This window comes from Lonchura striata, chromosome 6 (assembly GCF_046129695.1).
Source record: "Lonchura striata isolate bLonStr1 chromosome 6, bLonStr1.mat, whole genome shotgun sequence".
Taxonomy (NCBI): Eukaryota; Metazoa; Chordata; class Aves; order Passeriformes; family Estrildidae; genus Lonchura; species Lonchura striata.
This window is the reverse complement of record NC_134608.1, coordinates 50,633,245-50,651,513: the sequence shown is the minus strand read 5'-3', so window position 1 is coordinate 50,651,513 and position 18,269 is coordinate 50,633,245. Positions and strand designations below refer to the sequence as shown.

At 39.8% G+C, this 18,269-nt stretch overlaps 1 protein-coding gene across 6 annotated transcripts in view; it reads right to left on the bottom strand.

Moving 5' to 3' along the window:
• TUB (TUB bipartite transcription factor) overlaps positions 1-18,269 on the bottom strand; it is a 144,361-nt gene that overhangs the window by 18,443 nt on the left and 107,649 nt on the right. For 2 of the 6 annotated variants that reach the window (XM_031505069.2, XM_021529501.3), the window contains exons 4-9: positions 15,705-15,842; positions 7,182-7,349; positions 2,937-3,008; positions 1,907-2,028; positions 971-1,162; positions 288-400 (exon numbers count right to left, since the gene is read on the bottom strand). In XM_031505069.2, coding sequence (XP_031360929.1) covers positions 288-400; positions 971-1,162; positions 1,907-2,028; positions 2,937-3,008; positions 7,182-7,349; positions 15,705-15,842 — 805 coding nt within the window. The remainder of the gene's footprint in view (positions 1-287; positions 401-970; positions 1,163-1,906; positions 2,029-2,936; positions 3,009-7,181; positions 7,350-15,704; positions 15,843-18,269) is intronic. The other 4 variants (XM_077784281.1, XM_077784282.1, XM_021529502.3 and 1 more) reach the window with 4 other exon arrangements.

Below are 18,269 nucleotides of genomic sequence, written 5' to 3'. Positions count from 1 at the left end.
TATTTATATCAATAGAGGCTAGACACAATGTACTCATGCACTTCTGAGAATTCCATTAAGATAAGTTGTGCTGGTACACCCTTGAGAATTTGGCCTTTGAGCACTTAAGAGCTTCAGTCCTGATGACTTTTAATAAAATGTGATCCTGTAAGTACTTGAGACGTTTTTGAAAACATGCCTTGGATACTGGTTCCTCTAGCTAAGAAGACACAGTGGATTACAGGCTTCTTAATATCAAATAAACTTTACATTATATAAAGAAAATTCCTAAACTTATCACTGTTTACCTCAGTTTTCCAATAAAACTCTCTCCACCCCGAGACAGGTCAGTTGGGTCTATAGAGATGAGGTAATTAGAGGTTTTACTCTTCTTTCGTTTCCTTCCAGCCAACAGAAACACCTAAGCAATGCAAAAAAACATATTCTAGAATGCTAAAGGGGTTAGCACACACCAATTCCTGCTTTGATATAAGGAAATCATAAGCAATTTTTCTGTCTTCAAGCATCACAAGCAAAGTAGCAGAAGATCTCCTGGGATTTAGCAAAACCAGGAAAAAAAAATTGTGGTATAGGAGAATGACTTCTCAACCTCTCACTCCATTAGTTATGGTTTAAATAATCAAATCAGATCTATTTTATTAAATGTTTCATTCTAACTTGCTCTGGCTCTTCCAACTGAATTGAAAGTGGATGCTTTTCAGGCCACAGAATGCAGAGAGCCCCAACTGCTGGCAGTCACATAAAGGTGCCATGCATGGATTATTTAAAGCCAAAGATTAGACATATGAAGAAAGGCAGTGGATCAAAGTGATACTGCTCCTTGGCTTTGGGAAGACTGTAGGGTAGATCTATCAAAAGCAAAAATGTATCCAAAATAGATTACATTTTCTTTGTAAGACTCCTTCAGATTTTTATTATTTTTTTTTAATATTCAGATGCAACTGGTATGGCATTCAAGTTATGTTATGACCTTTTTACCATGCTCCCTTTCCAAGTGGAGGTAATAAGTAGGGTACATCCCTCTGTCCATTCCCTTCTTGTCTCTTGTGATCCTGCACTTGACGGTGACCCCCTGTGGGGCAGGTCTGACAGCAAACTCCTCCAGGTCATCCACATCTATGAGAGGCTCATTTGTAGAAGGACTGGGGGCTGAGGCCGCTTCCTAAAACAATAAGCAAAATTCAGGGGTTTTTAATTTCCATCTACAAGGTTATAAGCACAAAGGAACAGCATTTCATAGAAGTTGCACTCTAAAAAAATCAAACCAAGGGCTATATTGTCTTGCTGGTGCTCTGTGTACAGACCCACCTGATGGAGCAGAACAGGGTGGCTGCACAGACAGAGTGCTGTACAGGGCTTACAGAGCAAACCCTGGCTCACACCTTCCCATCTCACCACACTCCTGTCAGAAAGGCTGTGCTCAAGGACAGGGGTGGCCTTTAATAGAAGGAAGGAATGGGATAGGGAGCAAGACTTTAAGCTCCAGAGAGATCTAACAAAGATGAGAAGTCAGGGCAGTATATAAAAGAGCAGGGCACCATCAGCTGGTTTAGCAGGATTTTGTGATTTAGAATATCTGTTCAGATTGTAGCAGAGAACAGGGTGGGAAAATGCCCAGAAAAAGTCAATGGAAACAAAAGATCCTTCTGAGCACCTGCAAGAGGTAGAAAGGTAAATATTTACTGTTTGCCTTCCTCTTCATTCAAGTTCAGACAATATTTGCCATTCTTTTCTCCAAGTCGTTATTTTCATTACTTGCTCTTGCAAAGCCTGAGAGGTATCACAGTAAATCACCTTGGAGAGACTCTAGTGCATAATAAGCACAGAACAAGAAAGCCAGACCTGTCCCTGGAATCACACAGTTCATGGCAGTTTGCACACCCCTTCTTCACCACTCTCCCATTACCTTATTGGATTTCTTGCTCGTTGCAGAACCAGGCCGGGTGTTACTGTTTAACTGTGAAGAACTGGAGCTGTCTTCATCCTCCTCATCTTCTTCCTCATCAAAATTCATGCTACTTGAAATGCCTGAGGAGAAAACAGCACACTTATATGAAATAGTGATAGATTGAAGCTGCCCATACTTGCTGTAAAACACCACTTATCAGACCGCTGCACCCTGAGGCTCACAGGTGAGTGAGGGGGTGTGTGAGAGTGGTTCATTGTGTGAGGCACAGCATGAACACATGGGTCAGACAGCAGCTCTCCTGAGAAGCCTAAACATTCAGGTAAAAGAGAGAGGAAACATCATGGTTTCCATTCCACAGAGAGGATCTAGTCACCCAGTGATACAGGAGCAAATATCTGGTTAAGAACTAAATTCATATCATCTTCATCCTATCAAGTACTTCAAACACAACACAAAATCATAAAGCTGAAATTGGAGCTGAGAGGACAACCTAGCACAGCCACTTAGAAACCCTCACAATTAAAAGATAAACTCTTTTACAGCATACTTTTAGCTGTGTGATCTGCTGAAGAGTACATCTTAGACTGAGAAGAAACATTCACATCAAGGAAATGTTCTCCTGCATATCATTTCATGTAAAGAATAGTATCAGCCCAGGCCAAGGGAAGTGCCTTACAGCACTTGAAAATTTGACTTTAAAGGAATTCAAAACCTCAGACATTTCAAAGAGAAACACAACTTTGAACATCAAATAGGTCTTAGCAGCAAAAAACATCAATGGTGGGACATTTGCCAGGCCTAGTTTTTCAAAGAGTATCATGCAGATGAAGCCACTCCACATCCAAGTTCAAGCTCTCTAGATTCCACATATTACAGGCTATATTCTATCCTTTAAAAAAAAAAACAAAAAGCATCACTTGGTCCAGAACTCCTGTTATGGGTAAGTCCAGTGTAGAATGATAAATGAAATGCAGATTTCCACAGCCAAGCAGCATGGACATAATTAACTTTTTCCTTCTGTACTCACCAGGAACGTGATCCAGGGCAACAAGACTGGATTGGGAGGTGGAAGAGGACCAGGATGTATTTGCATGGGGATCTGAGAAAGGAAAAAATCCAAGGGTTTGATTCTGCAAACCCTTCATTGAGTGAACAAGTGTAACCTGGCAAGAGGACTCCACACAGGGCTAAAAGATTCTGGGACAGGGCCACAATGCTGCTGCTTGGATTCACAATTTCTGCACTGCACCATCAAATTCACCTTCTACTGCTTATACCTGCTGTGATCTTCACTTTCAGTACCTTGAATAAAGTGAAAAAGCCCTGGATCACAGAGCTGAAGCTTCAGCAAACACCATTCACACTGAGCAGTTGTGCCACCAACGCTTCTGTGCGTGATGTGCCATCATGGTGGGGTTTGGGCCTACTTTGGAATTCTAACAAAATAAAAACCCTCAAACCTGATTAACATAAGTGATACACATAGATTCTACACAATATTGAGTCAATAACATTGAAAGAAGTATTGAGATTCATATTCAGATTCTACTTCAGTCCCTGTGCCTACTGCATCCTCATCATCAAAAGATTTTATTGTAGTTTAGTCTTCTGGAATATGAACTTGGTCTGTAACAAGCAAACAAAACCAAACTGATGTATAGAAATATAAACAGAAGATACAGATTCAGTAATGGTTTTCTTCAGTTCAAATTTTGGAACAGATGAAGAAAAAGACGGCAAAAAAGGCATTAAAATGCTTTTTGCTTTTATTGTTGCTTCCAGTAACTTCAGTGCATATCCCTTTAGAATATCCAGATGCACACTGGATAGTGAAACACGCCAGAGTAGTAAGAGTGAGGGTATAAAAGTAAACCAGGAGCATAAGCAATGCTTGCATTGCATTCAGCTGCCCTGTGAAAGCTCTCATTATCCCCTTCTTCAGCTCCCCCAGTGCTGACATACACCACAGAGCACGACAGCAAAACCTTTCAACAGGACCTGGTTATGCAAGGGAGGCCTGAGTTCACAGGTCAACAGATATTTTCAAAGCCTGTAGAATTCATTCATTATTAATCACACACTCATTAATCACAAGCATTATTTCTCAATAAGGAAAATTGTGTTCTAAGCTCTATGCATGGGTAATGGACACAGTCCATCTCCTCAGCTGGCAGCTGCACAATAAAGCCATAATTCATATGCACAGACAGAACTGGTTTATTTCCACACCTGTGCTCACTATTTCACCACCAATCAATACTTTAGTGGTGAAAATTCTGTCCCAGCCTTAGAAGCATCTGCGGTCATAACCTGCAGGGAAAAATACTTCAGGGAGCTCCTGTTTTGGAATCCAGAAATGAAATTGATCCCTTCCCTAAGTCTCAAAACTTCAGGTGGCAAAGACCCAATTGCTCATTCCATGCCCTTTACAGAGACATACTGGCAACTGATAAGAGTGAGGATTACATGCTAGTTATTCAGTGTTAAAACTTATGGAAGTCTGACTCTGTCCTAGTGACTCATTTGCCAGGGAGGAACTCTACAGATAAACACTTTGGAAATTAAAAGGATGAATATTTCCTACAGGAGGAAAATTATGCTAGGATGGCAATTTCCAACAGATGGAGAAATCAAATAAAACATTTGGCATTTTCTTGCAAGTGGCATATTCCTTTCACACTCGGTAGCCTATAACCTCTTGTCTTGTTACAGAGCTTGACTCATTGGGGAAGGAGAGACACGTGCTGAGAGAAGTTTCTCTCCACCAGGTTAGTGCCAAAGAGCAGAACAGGCATGAATTAGAGCTCTGCAAATCCAGTGGGATTCAGCTTTTGCCATGAGACTAGTTAGCATTTCATAGAATCACAGAATAAGCTGAGTTGGAAGAGAACCTTTAGGATCATGGAGTCCAGCTCCTGGCCCTGCACAGGACACCCCAAGAGTCACACCATGTCTCCCAGAGAACTGTCCAAATGTTTCTGGAACTCTGTTGGGCTTGGTGCTGTGACCACTGCCCCGAGGAATCTGTTCCAGTGCCCAACCACCCTCTGGGTGGAGAACCTTTTCCTATTATCCAACCCAAACCTCCTCTGACACAACTTCAGGCCATTCCCTCAGGTCCTGTCACTGTCACTACAGAGAAAAGATCAGTGCTTGTCCCTCCTCTTCCCCTCATGAGGATGTTGAAGACCACAACGAGGTCTCTCCTCAGTGTCCTTTTCTCCAGGCTGAAGAGACCACATGCCCTCAGCAACTCCTCATACAGCTTCTCCTCCAGACATTCACCATCCTTGTGGCCTCCTTTGGACACTCTCTAACAGTTTAATGTCTTTTCTATATTGTGGCACCCAAAACTGTGCACGCTATTCAAGGTGAGGCTACCCCAGTGCAGGACAATCTCCTCCCTTGCCTGGCTGGCCATGCTGTGCCTGATGCCCCCAGGACAGGGCTGTCCCTCCTGGCTGCCAGGGCACTGCTGGCTCCTGTTCAACTTGTCATGGACCAGGGCCCCCAGGTTCCTTTCTGCAGTGCCTTATCTTTGTGCACTTCTCCTTCTGCTCCTATTCCATGCAAGAGAAGCCCTGATGGGAGAAAGCAACTCTAAACACTTTTCAGGCGACATGCCAGTAAGGACATGCCCCAAAGCAGTGAAATGGCAGTGGGAATCCACATGTAGAGCTTTATCTCTGCAAAAAATATCACATTAATGGTGGGATACTCAAAAACATCCTCTCTTGGTATCAAGCAGCAAACCATACACATACAGTAAAAACAATTTACAGAGATGATGCTGGCATTATTTTAATACCTGTCTTCGTGTCTCAGCCAGCATAGTTCTGTTGTTAATAAAAACAAATAAATTTCAGTATTCCCATTTAAATAAAAGTGTCCTCCTCGTCTCAACTTGAAACACACTAGTGGTTCACTCTTAGCAGTGTCTGTTCTGAGCAGGAATATACTCAGACCTGGTAAGAAAGGTCATATCATATATTTGACAATATACAGAAGCTATTCAAATAAAAAAAATTCCACTCTCTGCTTCTATTGAAAATGAAACACAAATTTGGGGAGAATAAAACTATATGATAACCTGGCAAATAACTAACAAACCCAGAAGTGTCCCCAGAGTAAAAATCTGAGTGCTGTGACCTAATTTGCAAAGTCTGTGGGTACTTTTTAAGTCAATCAGCTTTAGTTGAGTAGTGTGCTGGATGATTAAATATTCTGAGCCATGGTCTAAGGCAACACAATCACCACACAGATCAGAACTTGTTAGTCATGCCCAACACCCCTGCAACTCAAATGCCCAGGAAATAGCACACTTGGAGAAAATCTGCCGATTTCAGTTGGAGCTGCTCACATCTGCAGGGTAACGTCCCAGAAAAAATGAATCTTAGTGAGAACTGCTCTGCAGACAAGAGGCAGCATTTAGGTATGAATAGTCCATTCTACACGAGTCAAGTTTGCACTTACATTTTGCTCTTTATACACAAAGAGTTTATTCTTAAAGCATCAGAGCACTCTTGGCTTGAGCCATCTTTGCTTCAAAAGCTGTACACTGAAGAAGAACAATTCCAAAGCAAATGTCTTCAGAAAACGCTTTGTGAGGGTTTGGGGATTTTTATTTTTTCCTTCCTACAGTTTGTGTCTAAGGGGAGATAACAGTGCAGGAAGGAAGAGGCAGATGCATGAATGTGTACATACACAATCTATCTCCCAAAGCATGCATGCCTCTGTAAAAAGAAAAATAAATTCCAGAACATTTGAGGATTCTGTGTGGGAAATGCTGCAGAATGCGGTGCACTTTTCACCTCTGCAGTCCTAAACAGACACTACGAAAACAGGAACAATGTGTAACTGACCCCACCACTAAAATTCATATTCTAGTTTGAATTTTGCTATTTTGTGCTGGTTTTTAACCATCATGTAAGTGATTTCCAGACTTGTACATTATAAAAATGTGAACAGATGGATGTGAGAATTGGCATCTGCCTGGTACCTTAATAATGGCACTGCACTGCAGATGGGGAAGTCATGTCCCTGAGAACCTGCAGAGCTCTTGTTCCTTGGGGCATGAGAGAACTTGATTGTTTTATATTACTTTAGGTATTTTGGATTTTTTATGAAACAGAATAGAGGCTAACAGGTTCTGAGGAGAACACACCCAGAACTAACAAACTGTGCTTAGACTAGGGCTGACAGTGAGAATAGGAAATTGAGTCAATGTCCATCAAGCAAGCAGTGAGAACATGAAGGAAGCTTTATTACTTACCTTTCTTCTGCATTGCTGTTCTAAGATCTTGCTTGCTTTGCTGTTGTTGGCCAGTAGCCACTTTCTCGCCATCATCTTCATCGTGGCTAGACTGTCCAACAGTGAGAATCTGCACTTGACCTCCTATCTTCTGAACATCATCTTGAAAAGCAGCTGGGCCATCAATTCCTGTGAGACAGCAAAAGGCTTAGTTGTCTCTGTGTCAAGAAGTTACTGAAAAGAGAATTGCTCAGTCACAAAACCAGCAGCTTTTCTAGGAGTCACAGATTGGCTGTTCATATTCAATAATATTTCTAGATTTAAACAAGACTAAGCTAGCCTCCAAGGCAAACATTTTACTCCCCACATACTGCACTGGCAAATCTCCAGGAGAGGATCAGGATTTCACTAGTGCCCTCCTCACCCCAAAGCACACCTACCCTATGCACCAGAACGACTGAAAAGCAAGAAGAAAAGAAACCCACTGACAAAGAAAACAGATAGAATTTTAATGAGGGCACACAAGTGATCCAGAAATAGATGAACTTGAGTCCCAGGTTATGCCATATCCACATAATAATACCACTGCTATCATTAAATATTTTAAAGTTTCAAAAACCTGGAAAACTCACAAGTAGATCTGCCAGTGTGTCCAACAGAGGGACAGCATATTAACAAGCCTAAATACACCTTCTGAGTTAGCAAAATTTCCATATAGTTAATGCATCAGAGCAAAACTATAAGGAAGATATTACATATTCCCTGGAACATCCATCCTCTTGAGACGCTTAAATCCCAAACCTGCTGTGAGCAGTGATGAGAGACTAGAGAGTGCCCAGAGGCACCTCCCAGCCTCAGCCATGCTGTGATCCTGTGGCTCCTGACCACAGCCAGAAAGACACTATTTACCTCTTTATGGCTGTAAATCACCTCCAAAGAGAGAAAAGGAAAATAAGGGGTGGGGGTGTTCTTACCACAAGCCAACTTCATTTTGTTTCTTCAGGACAATGAGGTAAAATATCAGACTGCGAATGTACTTCAGCTCTTAGTGAAGACACAGAGCTGGAATATGTTACTAAATCAGCTATATAAAAATGCACTTCTGTATCTATAAAAATGGTAATATTTTCATGTATAGATATAATAAATAGCATGAGCTGTACACTGCTGCTGTTGTGAATTTTTTTGTTAATAGGCAAGCAGCATTGTGGAGAGTTAGCAAGCACTATAGAAAGCTAATTCAGTAAAGGAATATGGTGCATCTCACACCAAACAGAGCTGAATAAACCCTGAGAGAAGAAGCTGCAGGGATTGGGATTTTTTTTTTTTTTTTTTTGGATTGTGATCTGTAGCAGAAGTCTCCAAGAATACCATTTCATCCTGCTTTGCCAGCAGCTGTCAACTTGCATTAAAAAACAGCTGGATTATACATTTAGCACGCTTAACTGTACTTTGCAATATCTGCTGTCACTGCCACTGCAATACGAAGCATAAGTGGAAAAAAGAGTGGTTCATATCCCCAGGAACAGCACTGGGTGTGCAACCACACAACGAGATGCAGTCTGACACTGCAGAGGTGTTAAACCCACAGAGTTCAAGACCACAAGGAGTTATTGCTTCATCTGCATTACACAGACCCTGGAAATCTCTGCACCAAGTCTGCAAATTGTGATTTACTTGCAGCAAAGCTAACAACAACGACTAACAGCACATAAATAATCTGTCCATCCAACCTTGAAGCATTATGGAAGTCCATGGAAATGTCCATGGAAATGTCTCTGTGACCTTGCTAGGATGACAATTTCAGAAGTAGGTCTGCATGCTACAGAATGAATAGTATCATCTTTTGTGCTGCAGGTATAATACGGCAGTGAAGAGAACTGTATTTTTCTTAAAATTTATCCTAGGAGAAGCACCACTGCAAAGGTGCTCTAGAACAGATACGTAGCTGCTCAGATTCTCTGTGGTATTTTTAACAGCTTTACAATATTAACCATTATCATTAAAGTCACTGCCTAAAGATAGGTTGTTACCTTAATACTCTGAATTTTAAAAGTGTTAAGCATCCATGAGTTTACAAGATGCCTCATGCATATCATACCTAGCCCCTTATTAAGCATTGGATGATACAAAAACCTAATTTTGAGAATTCCTTTGAGAAGGAACAAAACACCTTAATTATTCCTCTTCAAAGCAGACATTGATCTGCAGTAAATGAAATGCCTTCAACAGCACTGGAGATTGCACTGAGGCTGCTTTTTTCCAATGCCTGCAGAACATCTGCACTCACATCCCATGCTGTCAGGAACATTGTGTATTATTAGGAGTCAGGACAAAGGCTACACTGGCAGGTCACAGTTTTAGAGAAGAAAAATCAATTTCAGTGTTCTGAAGAGTGCACCACTGGTAGAGTGTGTTATTAAGTGTTAGGAATGGTTCCACTGGTGAGCACATTTAAGGGAATGAAATATGTAGCAAGACAGGATTTAAAAAAAGAGGAAAAGAAAAAAACCTCTGCTGCATTAGAACACTGTAGGTGGCAAATGCAGCATTAGCTACTTAATACTTGTGTGTGTGCATAATCTTCGTAGCTACACATGGATGTGTAAAATGGGATTAAGTGCAGGCATACATACACATTTTTCTATATATAAGTGCATCTTTGTAAACCATAGTTCAAAAGGCAGCTTTGCCACCACCTACCAAATGTCTGAGAACACCTGAGAACACTTCCAAGCTTGTGTAACCAATGATATTCAAGGTGGATCTCTCCCCCTCTTTGCGTCACTGACTCCTTTTCATCAACTCCCTAGAAGATTGGTTGTCTTTGTAATAAAACAAAACACTCATCTATTATTTCTGTGCTTAAGGACATAGCCAAAAGAGGCAAAGAAGCTGAGTGGGTTGTGCCAAAAAAGTTTTCATTGCTGTGGTCAGCATTTTTTACAGTGCTTCCCAAAAATCAGGTAGGGAGAAAGTCTGACAGACACAGCCTTGAATACCTGCTAAAAAGTAAGAGGAATTTTTGAGAGGCAAATGTGAAGGAGGGTAGAAAGGAAAGAAGATTGGAACTACCCTCAGAATACCAGACCCTTCAGAAAAGGCCTTTTGGCACACTTTGGCATGATCATGTCCCAAATGAAAACCAGAGGTACCAGAAATGAAAACAAAGCAATACTGGAGAAAAAAGAAAAGCATCAATAAATAAGTGTTGCATTTATAGCCTGCAAGCTACTATTCATCAATGCCTGTATTCTCTTAGACATAAATCTCCTAGACAATATTTATAAATAGGCAGCACCAATCTGTTAAAAGCAGGTAATCTACACTACTGAATGGCAAACAAGATTACGTATCAGGAAAGGAACATAGCATAGAAACACAAGTAATTCTGTCCCTGCATTACAAATGCAGAGCTGCAGGACAGGGAAGTTCTTGTTTTCATTTCATAGAGCATTTAAAGCACAAGTTTGATGTATGAAGCTTGCCACAATGCTCACAGATTAAGAATATGATTAAACCCTTTGGAGATCAGACCTGGAGAGTTGACCAAGGTCAGGCAGGAGGCCTCTGGAAGAGAACGTGCATTTCTTGAGCTCAGTTACTGACAATGGAGTCCTATCCATGTGGATAACACCCCAGGCTCTGGGTGCAAATGCTATTCAAGACCTCTGCAGAGCAGCTCTCCCTCCAGCTGAGGGATGGCAGCACAACCCTTTAAAGGATGACCTGCTCTGACGTCAAGGACAGGGAATCCCAGGGAGATCTGACACCAGAACAAATAGTTTCCATCCTTTAGAGAACTTGGCTAACCCTGCTGTCAATATTTCCTAAGCCATTTCCCATTATATTCCTGTCCTCATAGAGGCTGTCCAACTGCTGATAGGGGTTCAAGCAACTGAAAAATCACAAAGGGATTTGTTTAGAGGGAAAAGGGAGCAAATAGAAATTTTTTTTTTTTTTAAAGGCTGTCTAGAGGTGATTTAGTCCAAACCTCCACTGGACTATTGTTAGCACCAGATCAGGGCAATAAAAGAAAGTACTTGAGCACAAAGCTCTATATTCACTTTGATGAAATCTAAAACAGTAAACAGGAACTGTACATTCATAAATCTTTATCCTTAGGAGGTCAAAATTACTTCTTCACAACCAAGTTCACATGTTGCCAAAGCAAAGCCTGAAAGGTTTGTCAGATCTAGAAATAATAAGAATTTTCTTGGTGGAAATTCACTCGTTGTTCCTCCTACCCTTTTTATTTAATGCCCAGGGAAGCTGAGATAAATCTGCTTTACATGAACTTCCCTCCCCCATCAGAAAGGAAGTGCTACAGTGAGAAATGATGCTCCTTACCCAACAACTGCTGCTGCTTTCTGAGCCAGCCAGTGTTAATGTAGCTGCTTGTTACATAGGAAAACGGGACAGGATGCACAAATCAAAACACTCAGACAGGCGTGAAAGAGAGAGAAGAAACACAGAAGAAGCCAAGCAAATCAAAACATGGAATAGCCACCCTGGCAGGAAAAGCTCTGTGTGTCAGAGCTGCTCCTTGGCTTCCTGGCTCCCAGAAAGTCAGCAGGAAATACACAATGTACAACTTACATTTAAGGTAAAATTTCTGCAATATTATTGTTTATTTTGATATTTTAAACACATTCAAGTTCCTGATTTCACCGACAAGAAAGAAATTTTCACTTATGTTGTTCATGGCAGTTCAGAGCAGAATCTTCTAGAATTTTCCTAGAATGGACTTTCATAGTCTAAGTGCAAGAGTTTTGGGAAGAAAAGCCAAACCCAACCAACCACTAATAACGTCTCACAGAATGATTCCTGAATTTTCATATTAGATTTCACTTTGCATTAACTCCTGGCTTCTCATGCTTTTCTGGGTTTTTTTTTAAAGTTTCATTTTTCCTTCCTGATTTGCTTTATTTCCTGCACACAGCCAAAAAAAATCACTTTATCCTGTATATTTATTAACTTCTTTGTAAACCTTTCCAAACAAAGTAATGACACCACTACGTACCTGCAATACTTTCATGAAATCTCCTTTTTTAAAGACTCATCAAGATCTTTGACAGCTAAACATGCTCTGGTTTTGTAATATTATGTAGGGTGCATACTTTTCATAAGTTCCTGCTGCAATTATTTTTCCTAATTTGCATGATTTTTCTGTTGAAGCACTCAGTGATGCTGTACACTGGGTTCACTGTTATCCTGAATCACCTCAATCTGCCACAAATCAAACCAGAATTTAATCCACTATCTCCACTTGAAAGACAACCATTTTACATATGCATTTGTTACATCTGTTTTTTTTTTTTTCCAATACTGAATATTTTGCCAAGCAATAAACTGTGAGACTGAAGCTTTCAGAAATACCAGTTTAATGAGCTAAGCTACTACAAAATGTCATCAATTTACTGCAGTTACAGGCTCTGTCCCACAAAAATTATGGTTCTTTTTAAAAATAGGCACAGTGCACACTGCCATTAAGAAATACCAGTAATAATCACAGATTTAGAAAAAAATGCTGAATACCATGTTACCCATCACAGAATTACAAAGTGCACTGACATGAGCAGTTAGCTACATTGCTTTTCCTATGCCAATGTAACCTCATTAAACCTGATTTTTCTCTCGCGTTTGTCTTCAGCACATTGTTCTGATCACAGCTTCATCACTCTTCAAGCCACTTAAAAAAGCATTACACATCTAAAACCAGAGTGCAGTCATTACACTACAGCTCCAACAGCTACTCATGTATAATTCAACAATTTTTTGCTCTGAATTAGCTTCTTATTCATAGGATCTGGTCTAAGTGTTCTTTTTTCCTTAAAACACAAAGAGCTGGGCTATGCTTAGAAAGGGAAGGTCCACCATAGCTAAATACTAACAAAACCCTTTAAAATGCTATTTTAGCATGTTAAGTGCACTTACCCCTCAGCATTCATCCTGCTCATTTACAGGACATACAAAGGTTACACTCAGAGTGGAGACAAACTCAAAGCAATTGCAAAGCTAAAAGCATAACCTAAAATGTCCCAAGATTTGCTCTAATTACCAATGAACTCCCCCCCAACAAAATCTCTTGTGCTACAACATGGCATAAAACCACTCCCCCTTCATCAATTTTTATTGTTAGAGCTGAAGTTATTAGCAAACCCATTCAATACTGTTATAAATAAATCTTTCCTTAATACTCACATCTATTTTTAAAAGTAACTGAAAATTAATACAAGCTCCCCAACAGGACTCTTTTACGACTTGCATTTTCTTCATTCCTAATTTCAAAATTAGCTGTCTGTAGTGGATTTATAAGCAAAATTCCTCTGGAATTTTAAGGATGCATTTAGTTTTACTTTTACATCCAATAAAAAATTATTTTGCAGCTTTGATAAGGATGGAAGACTGGAAATCCAGTCATAATCCTCCCAGATTCACAACATTGTCAAAGGTAAACCAGATATTATTCCAAGGGTAAAATTATACATGAATGAACAGCTAAATCCCAGAGTACAGAAAAAGTAGATGAGCTGGATGAGGTGCTATGTGTACACTCTGAACGTACTTTGACTGGCTTTTATTTGCCTTTAATCATCAACATGAACTTCAAGAGAGGAGATACTCAGCATTTTCTTTGCTATAATTGACGTATAATTGATTAATAACATCTCCACTCTCTGAAAACTTGGAACTGATGGGCAAATGCTGAAGGACAGGGAAAAGCTCCCATAGCAGAGCAGGATGAGCAGTAAGAATTCCAGCAGAGGCTGAGGTTTCTTGGGCTAAAAATATTAGTTCCCAACATATGGAGCAGTGTCAGCATGCCAAAGTTCTCAATCTACACAAAGTGACTTCACTTTTACTGATACAACTTGCTTTTATTAACATAGGCCAGCATTTCCATGCTTGGGGGTTGTTTCAGAAGATGAGTAAAATTGTAACTGGCATGTGAGAAAAATACTGGGTGTTACCTGCTGTGGGATAATAAAAAACTGTGCAGCACAATATCTTCAGTTCTCAACACAGTACAGACACAGGCATGTCAAAAGAGGTATTATATGAGATAAAACAGAGCCTCAAGGCTATGGTATAATTTAAGTATTAGCTCACATAATGCTCCCTTTCAGGTTTTCTTATAAACTAGCAAAAGAATTTTTATTCCTCAGCAAGATGTACCTCAAAATAAAATCTGGCATTTGTATTACCATGCTGGAATGTCATTACTTTTTACATTAAACTGGGAAACGTTCACTTTCTGTTCATTTATATTACCAATAATTTTAACATTAAGTTAATTTTACTTTTGACACACACCATCTTCTCTCAAATATATGAACAGCCTTTAGCTCAGGCCCAGGCTCTAAAGCCTGTATAACCTAGAGCTTCCCTTGCAGCCAGAAGAACTACAGAAAGAGAGATGCTGTAGATTCAGATCTCAAGAATTAAGCTGCAGTACGCAAAGGATTTGACTAAGGTAGGCTCAAGTCCTGCAAAATCCCTACAGATAAGCCCCAATACCTTGACCTCAATAATTAACCTTATTAGTCATTGTTATCTTTAAAAAGACTTGTCAAGGATATACACTACATTCTCATTGAAGCAACAGTGGAGAAATTGCAGGACATGCACAAGACAGGAATACAGGCAGGACAGTGTTACAGTGGCCTTATTCAAGAACTGCAAATTATTGGAAAGTTATTTCATTTCATTAGTCATTCAGCACCACATGAAAAGTAACTGTATGTGGCAAACAGACTCTCTTTTTCTGTGAGTGTACACACACACATATATACACATTATATATATTATATATATATATATATATATATAAATTTAAATACCAGTAAAGTAGCTCATTACCTCTTCCACCTAGGTCAAATTGTAAATCTAAGAGTGGCAATATCATTTCTACCTACCCTTTTGTTATTACCAATAGTGTATTTATTTGGTCTACCTTGTCATACACAAAGTCACTGTAGAAAACTTTTCATACAAACACATCCCATTTGTCAGCCAGGTGGGACAAAGCAACACTGAAGTAATCATGTGAAAAATCCCTTTGAGGATGTTATCTCAGTTTTGTTTAATTGATTTTCAAAATGTCCCTTCAACCTCTAATTTGTATAGTTTAAACCTCATTCAGAAGGTTTAAACTGGACAGAGGCAGTTGCAATTTAAGGTTGCTTCTCCAAACAAGATTAGTTTCAGATAATTTAAAAAAGCACACTCCTCTAAGATGATTCTCTTCTTTTTACCACTGCAGGAAAACACCATCATCTTTCCTTCAGAACTTTCTTCCTCCTCTGCAATTTGAACAAGCACTCTCCTCTGGAAAAGACTCCATTTACAAATTTTTTTACTCCAAGTCTGTACATGCCCAGACACGACCAAGTCACATACACTTTCCAACCTCAGAAAAATTTCAGAAAATTACTTTTAGACAATTTTTAGACTTTCAAATAAATTATATAAAAAACAAGAGAGATAATTGACAGCAAAACAATTAATTTAATATCTGACATGCAGCTGCATGCAGCTAACCTTTGTGTTTCCCTTTTTTCTCCTTTCTGGTGCTGCTACTCTGACAGCTCGCAGCTGCTGCCTTGGTTTTTTTAGTTGGTTTCGGAGCTTGGGCGTCCACTACCACCTTTACATCTTCCTGTTCAGCCTCCTGCACTGCTTCAGAGATTCAGGGTACCCCACCAAAGAAGAAAATAAACAGAGAGAGAAGAGAGAAACAGAGAGAGACGAGAGAATGAATTGAGAACTTTGCAAAGGTATAAAAGAGAAAGCAAACACAGCAGAGTTTGATATTTCAGACAATTCATGCAGTTAGGAGAGCCAAGTAAACCAGAATTTGCAAAGCTGGAGTAAAAATCTCAGTGTCAGGTTAGCCGAGATATATTTTCTTTCATTTTTCTTCTTCACAATAATATATCAACTCATAATTTCCAGTCCAAAAGTGTCATCAGAATATTATTGTGTAACTGAGCTATTGCAGAAGCATTTTTCCTCATAATAAAGCTCTGCCAGAATAATCACCAACAGTGGCAGCATGAAGGCAGAAAAATTTTCCTTTGATTTTGTAGCATCCATGCTTAAAGCTACATCCTAACTCTCTAAACAGGGAATCATCTGAAGGTTACTTTCAAAGCACATCTTGCACAGTCGTGTAACACAGCATCATGAGCAGATTGGCCATGCATTTTAGGGTGAAATTATACCCAAGCTGAATTTAAAAACTCTCCCTACTTTGTAGCATACACAAATTAATTAATTCCTTGGAAGGTCTCTCTACAAAATATGCATGGCATAAACTGTGAATATCACCATAATTCATGCAGTGTTCCTTGTTTGCAAAGTACATGCAGTGTTCCTTGTTTTCAAAGTAAAGAGAGGCTTTATCATTTTCCTAAAAGCATGACACACTTGGCGGTCAATATTTCAGTCTCTGAAAGCAACATACACCATAACTCTTTCCTTTGGCTAGACCAAACCTCGACGTTAGATAAATATCATAATTGCCTTTGTGAAATGCATAAAGAAACTGGTCACTGGTAAGTGCTAAGCCCCACTGGCTTCATGTGGTGGCCATGGTTTCTCTCCCTGGAATATGGGCCTCCTACCCTTTCCTCTTCCCAAAACTAAAGCACTTTATTTAAAAGAATAAAAAAAGTCCACTAAGGGTCATTATGGGAAATAACTGGTTGCCCTAAAATTACTTTTAAAATATCCAGACAAACTTCTTAAATGCCCAACAGACTAAATGATTCTCAATGATGTGTGGACTGACACTATTCTCTCTCTGAAGGGGAAAATTCTCCCTAAGCTTCTGGTCTGTGGAGCAACTTTCCTCTTCAGCAAATCCTTCAAGCACACAAATAGAAATAGAAACTCCAGGGAGATTCTCAGAGGAGAAAGATGAAACAGATTGAGTCATGTCTGTGTAGACTGCAGCTCCCAAACCCGCTGCTACCCTCCCCAGCACAGCAATCTGTTATGAGTAGCATTGCATTCACAACACAGCAGGCACCTGAGGCACTCAAACACACGCTCCTTTTCTCATTGTGCAGAGGAAGGGTTCTGTTCCACAGAGAATATACATTAAATTATTAGAGGAGAGACTTGAAGTCCAAAGAAACAGCTTATCACTGCCCAATTTTTCACGTCTGCCTTTGTCAAACACTAATCACAGGAGTGCAATCCCTTTGCTGAGTGGAGAGGAGCACTGGAAATGAATAGGACAAAATCAAAGACACTACACTGGGTCCTACCTCCACAGGCATGGCAGCCTCAGACTATGCAGGAAACCAGAGTCAGTTCCCCACAGGCTTTAAATAGGTGCGACTTGCCAACCCAGCACCTATGCTATATTTGTACCTCAGTCTCTCTTTAAAAACTAGGCTGTGTTCTTTCAATTGTTTTGAAGATGATAATCCATGTTAGTATTAAATTCAGTACTTTACAAATAATCTATAATAAACAGCCAGGCAATTCTCTAAACCATTTTAAATCTGGCTGTATTCATTCACTCAGAAGCACCATTTATTTGCTCCACAGCAATTATCAATCAGCAAAGGATAAAACTTTCTGACATTATAAATTGCAAAGTTAAAGACTTATCTTCTCTATCCTGCCAGCCATTCTTTCATCTTACAAGTAAAGTCCTCATTTTTTTGAGTAATTTTTGCCTCAAAACTTTGAGCAAGAGGCATCTGATAATAAGTTCAGTGAGGGAGTTCCAAAGGACAGAGAAGGGAGTATTTCCATTGCTTTACTCTATGAGGCAGAGAACAGGATTCCAGCCCAGTAGCCATTCTGAGCATATACCTTGGCTGCAGTCTGTGGTAAATGGGCCTTTCAGACACAAGTGATGGAGGCTGCAAAATAAGATTTAAATCATAAAGATAATGACACTGTGCCTGGGTTCATGAAAGGAATTGGCACAGAATGTCCTGTTTCCTAAGAATACATTTCTGAGCATTACCATTATGTTTAAAGTACTACCTCTATAATAAATCCAAATTTAATCCCAACATGCCATCTCCACCACTAAATCATCTCATTCTTAGCTTTTAGCTAATAGCAAGCAGACTTCAGCTAAGG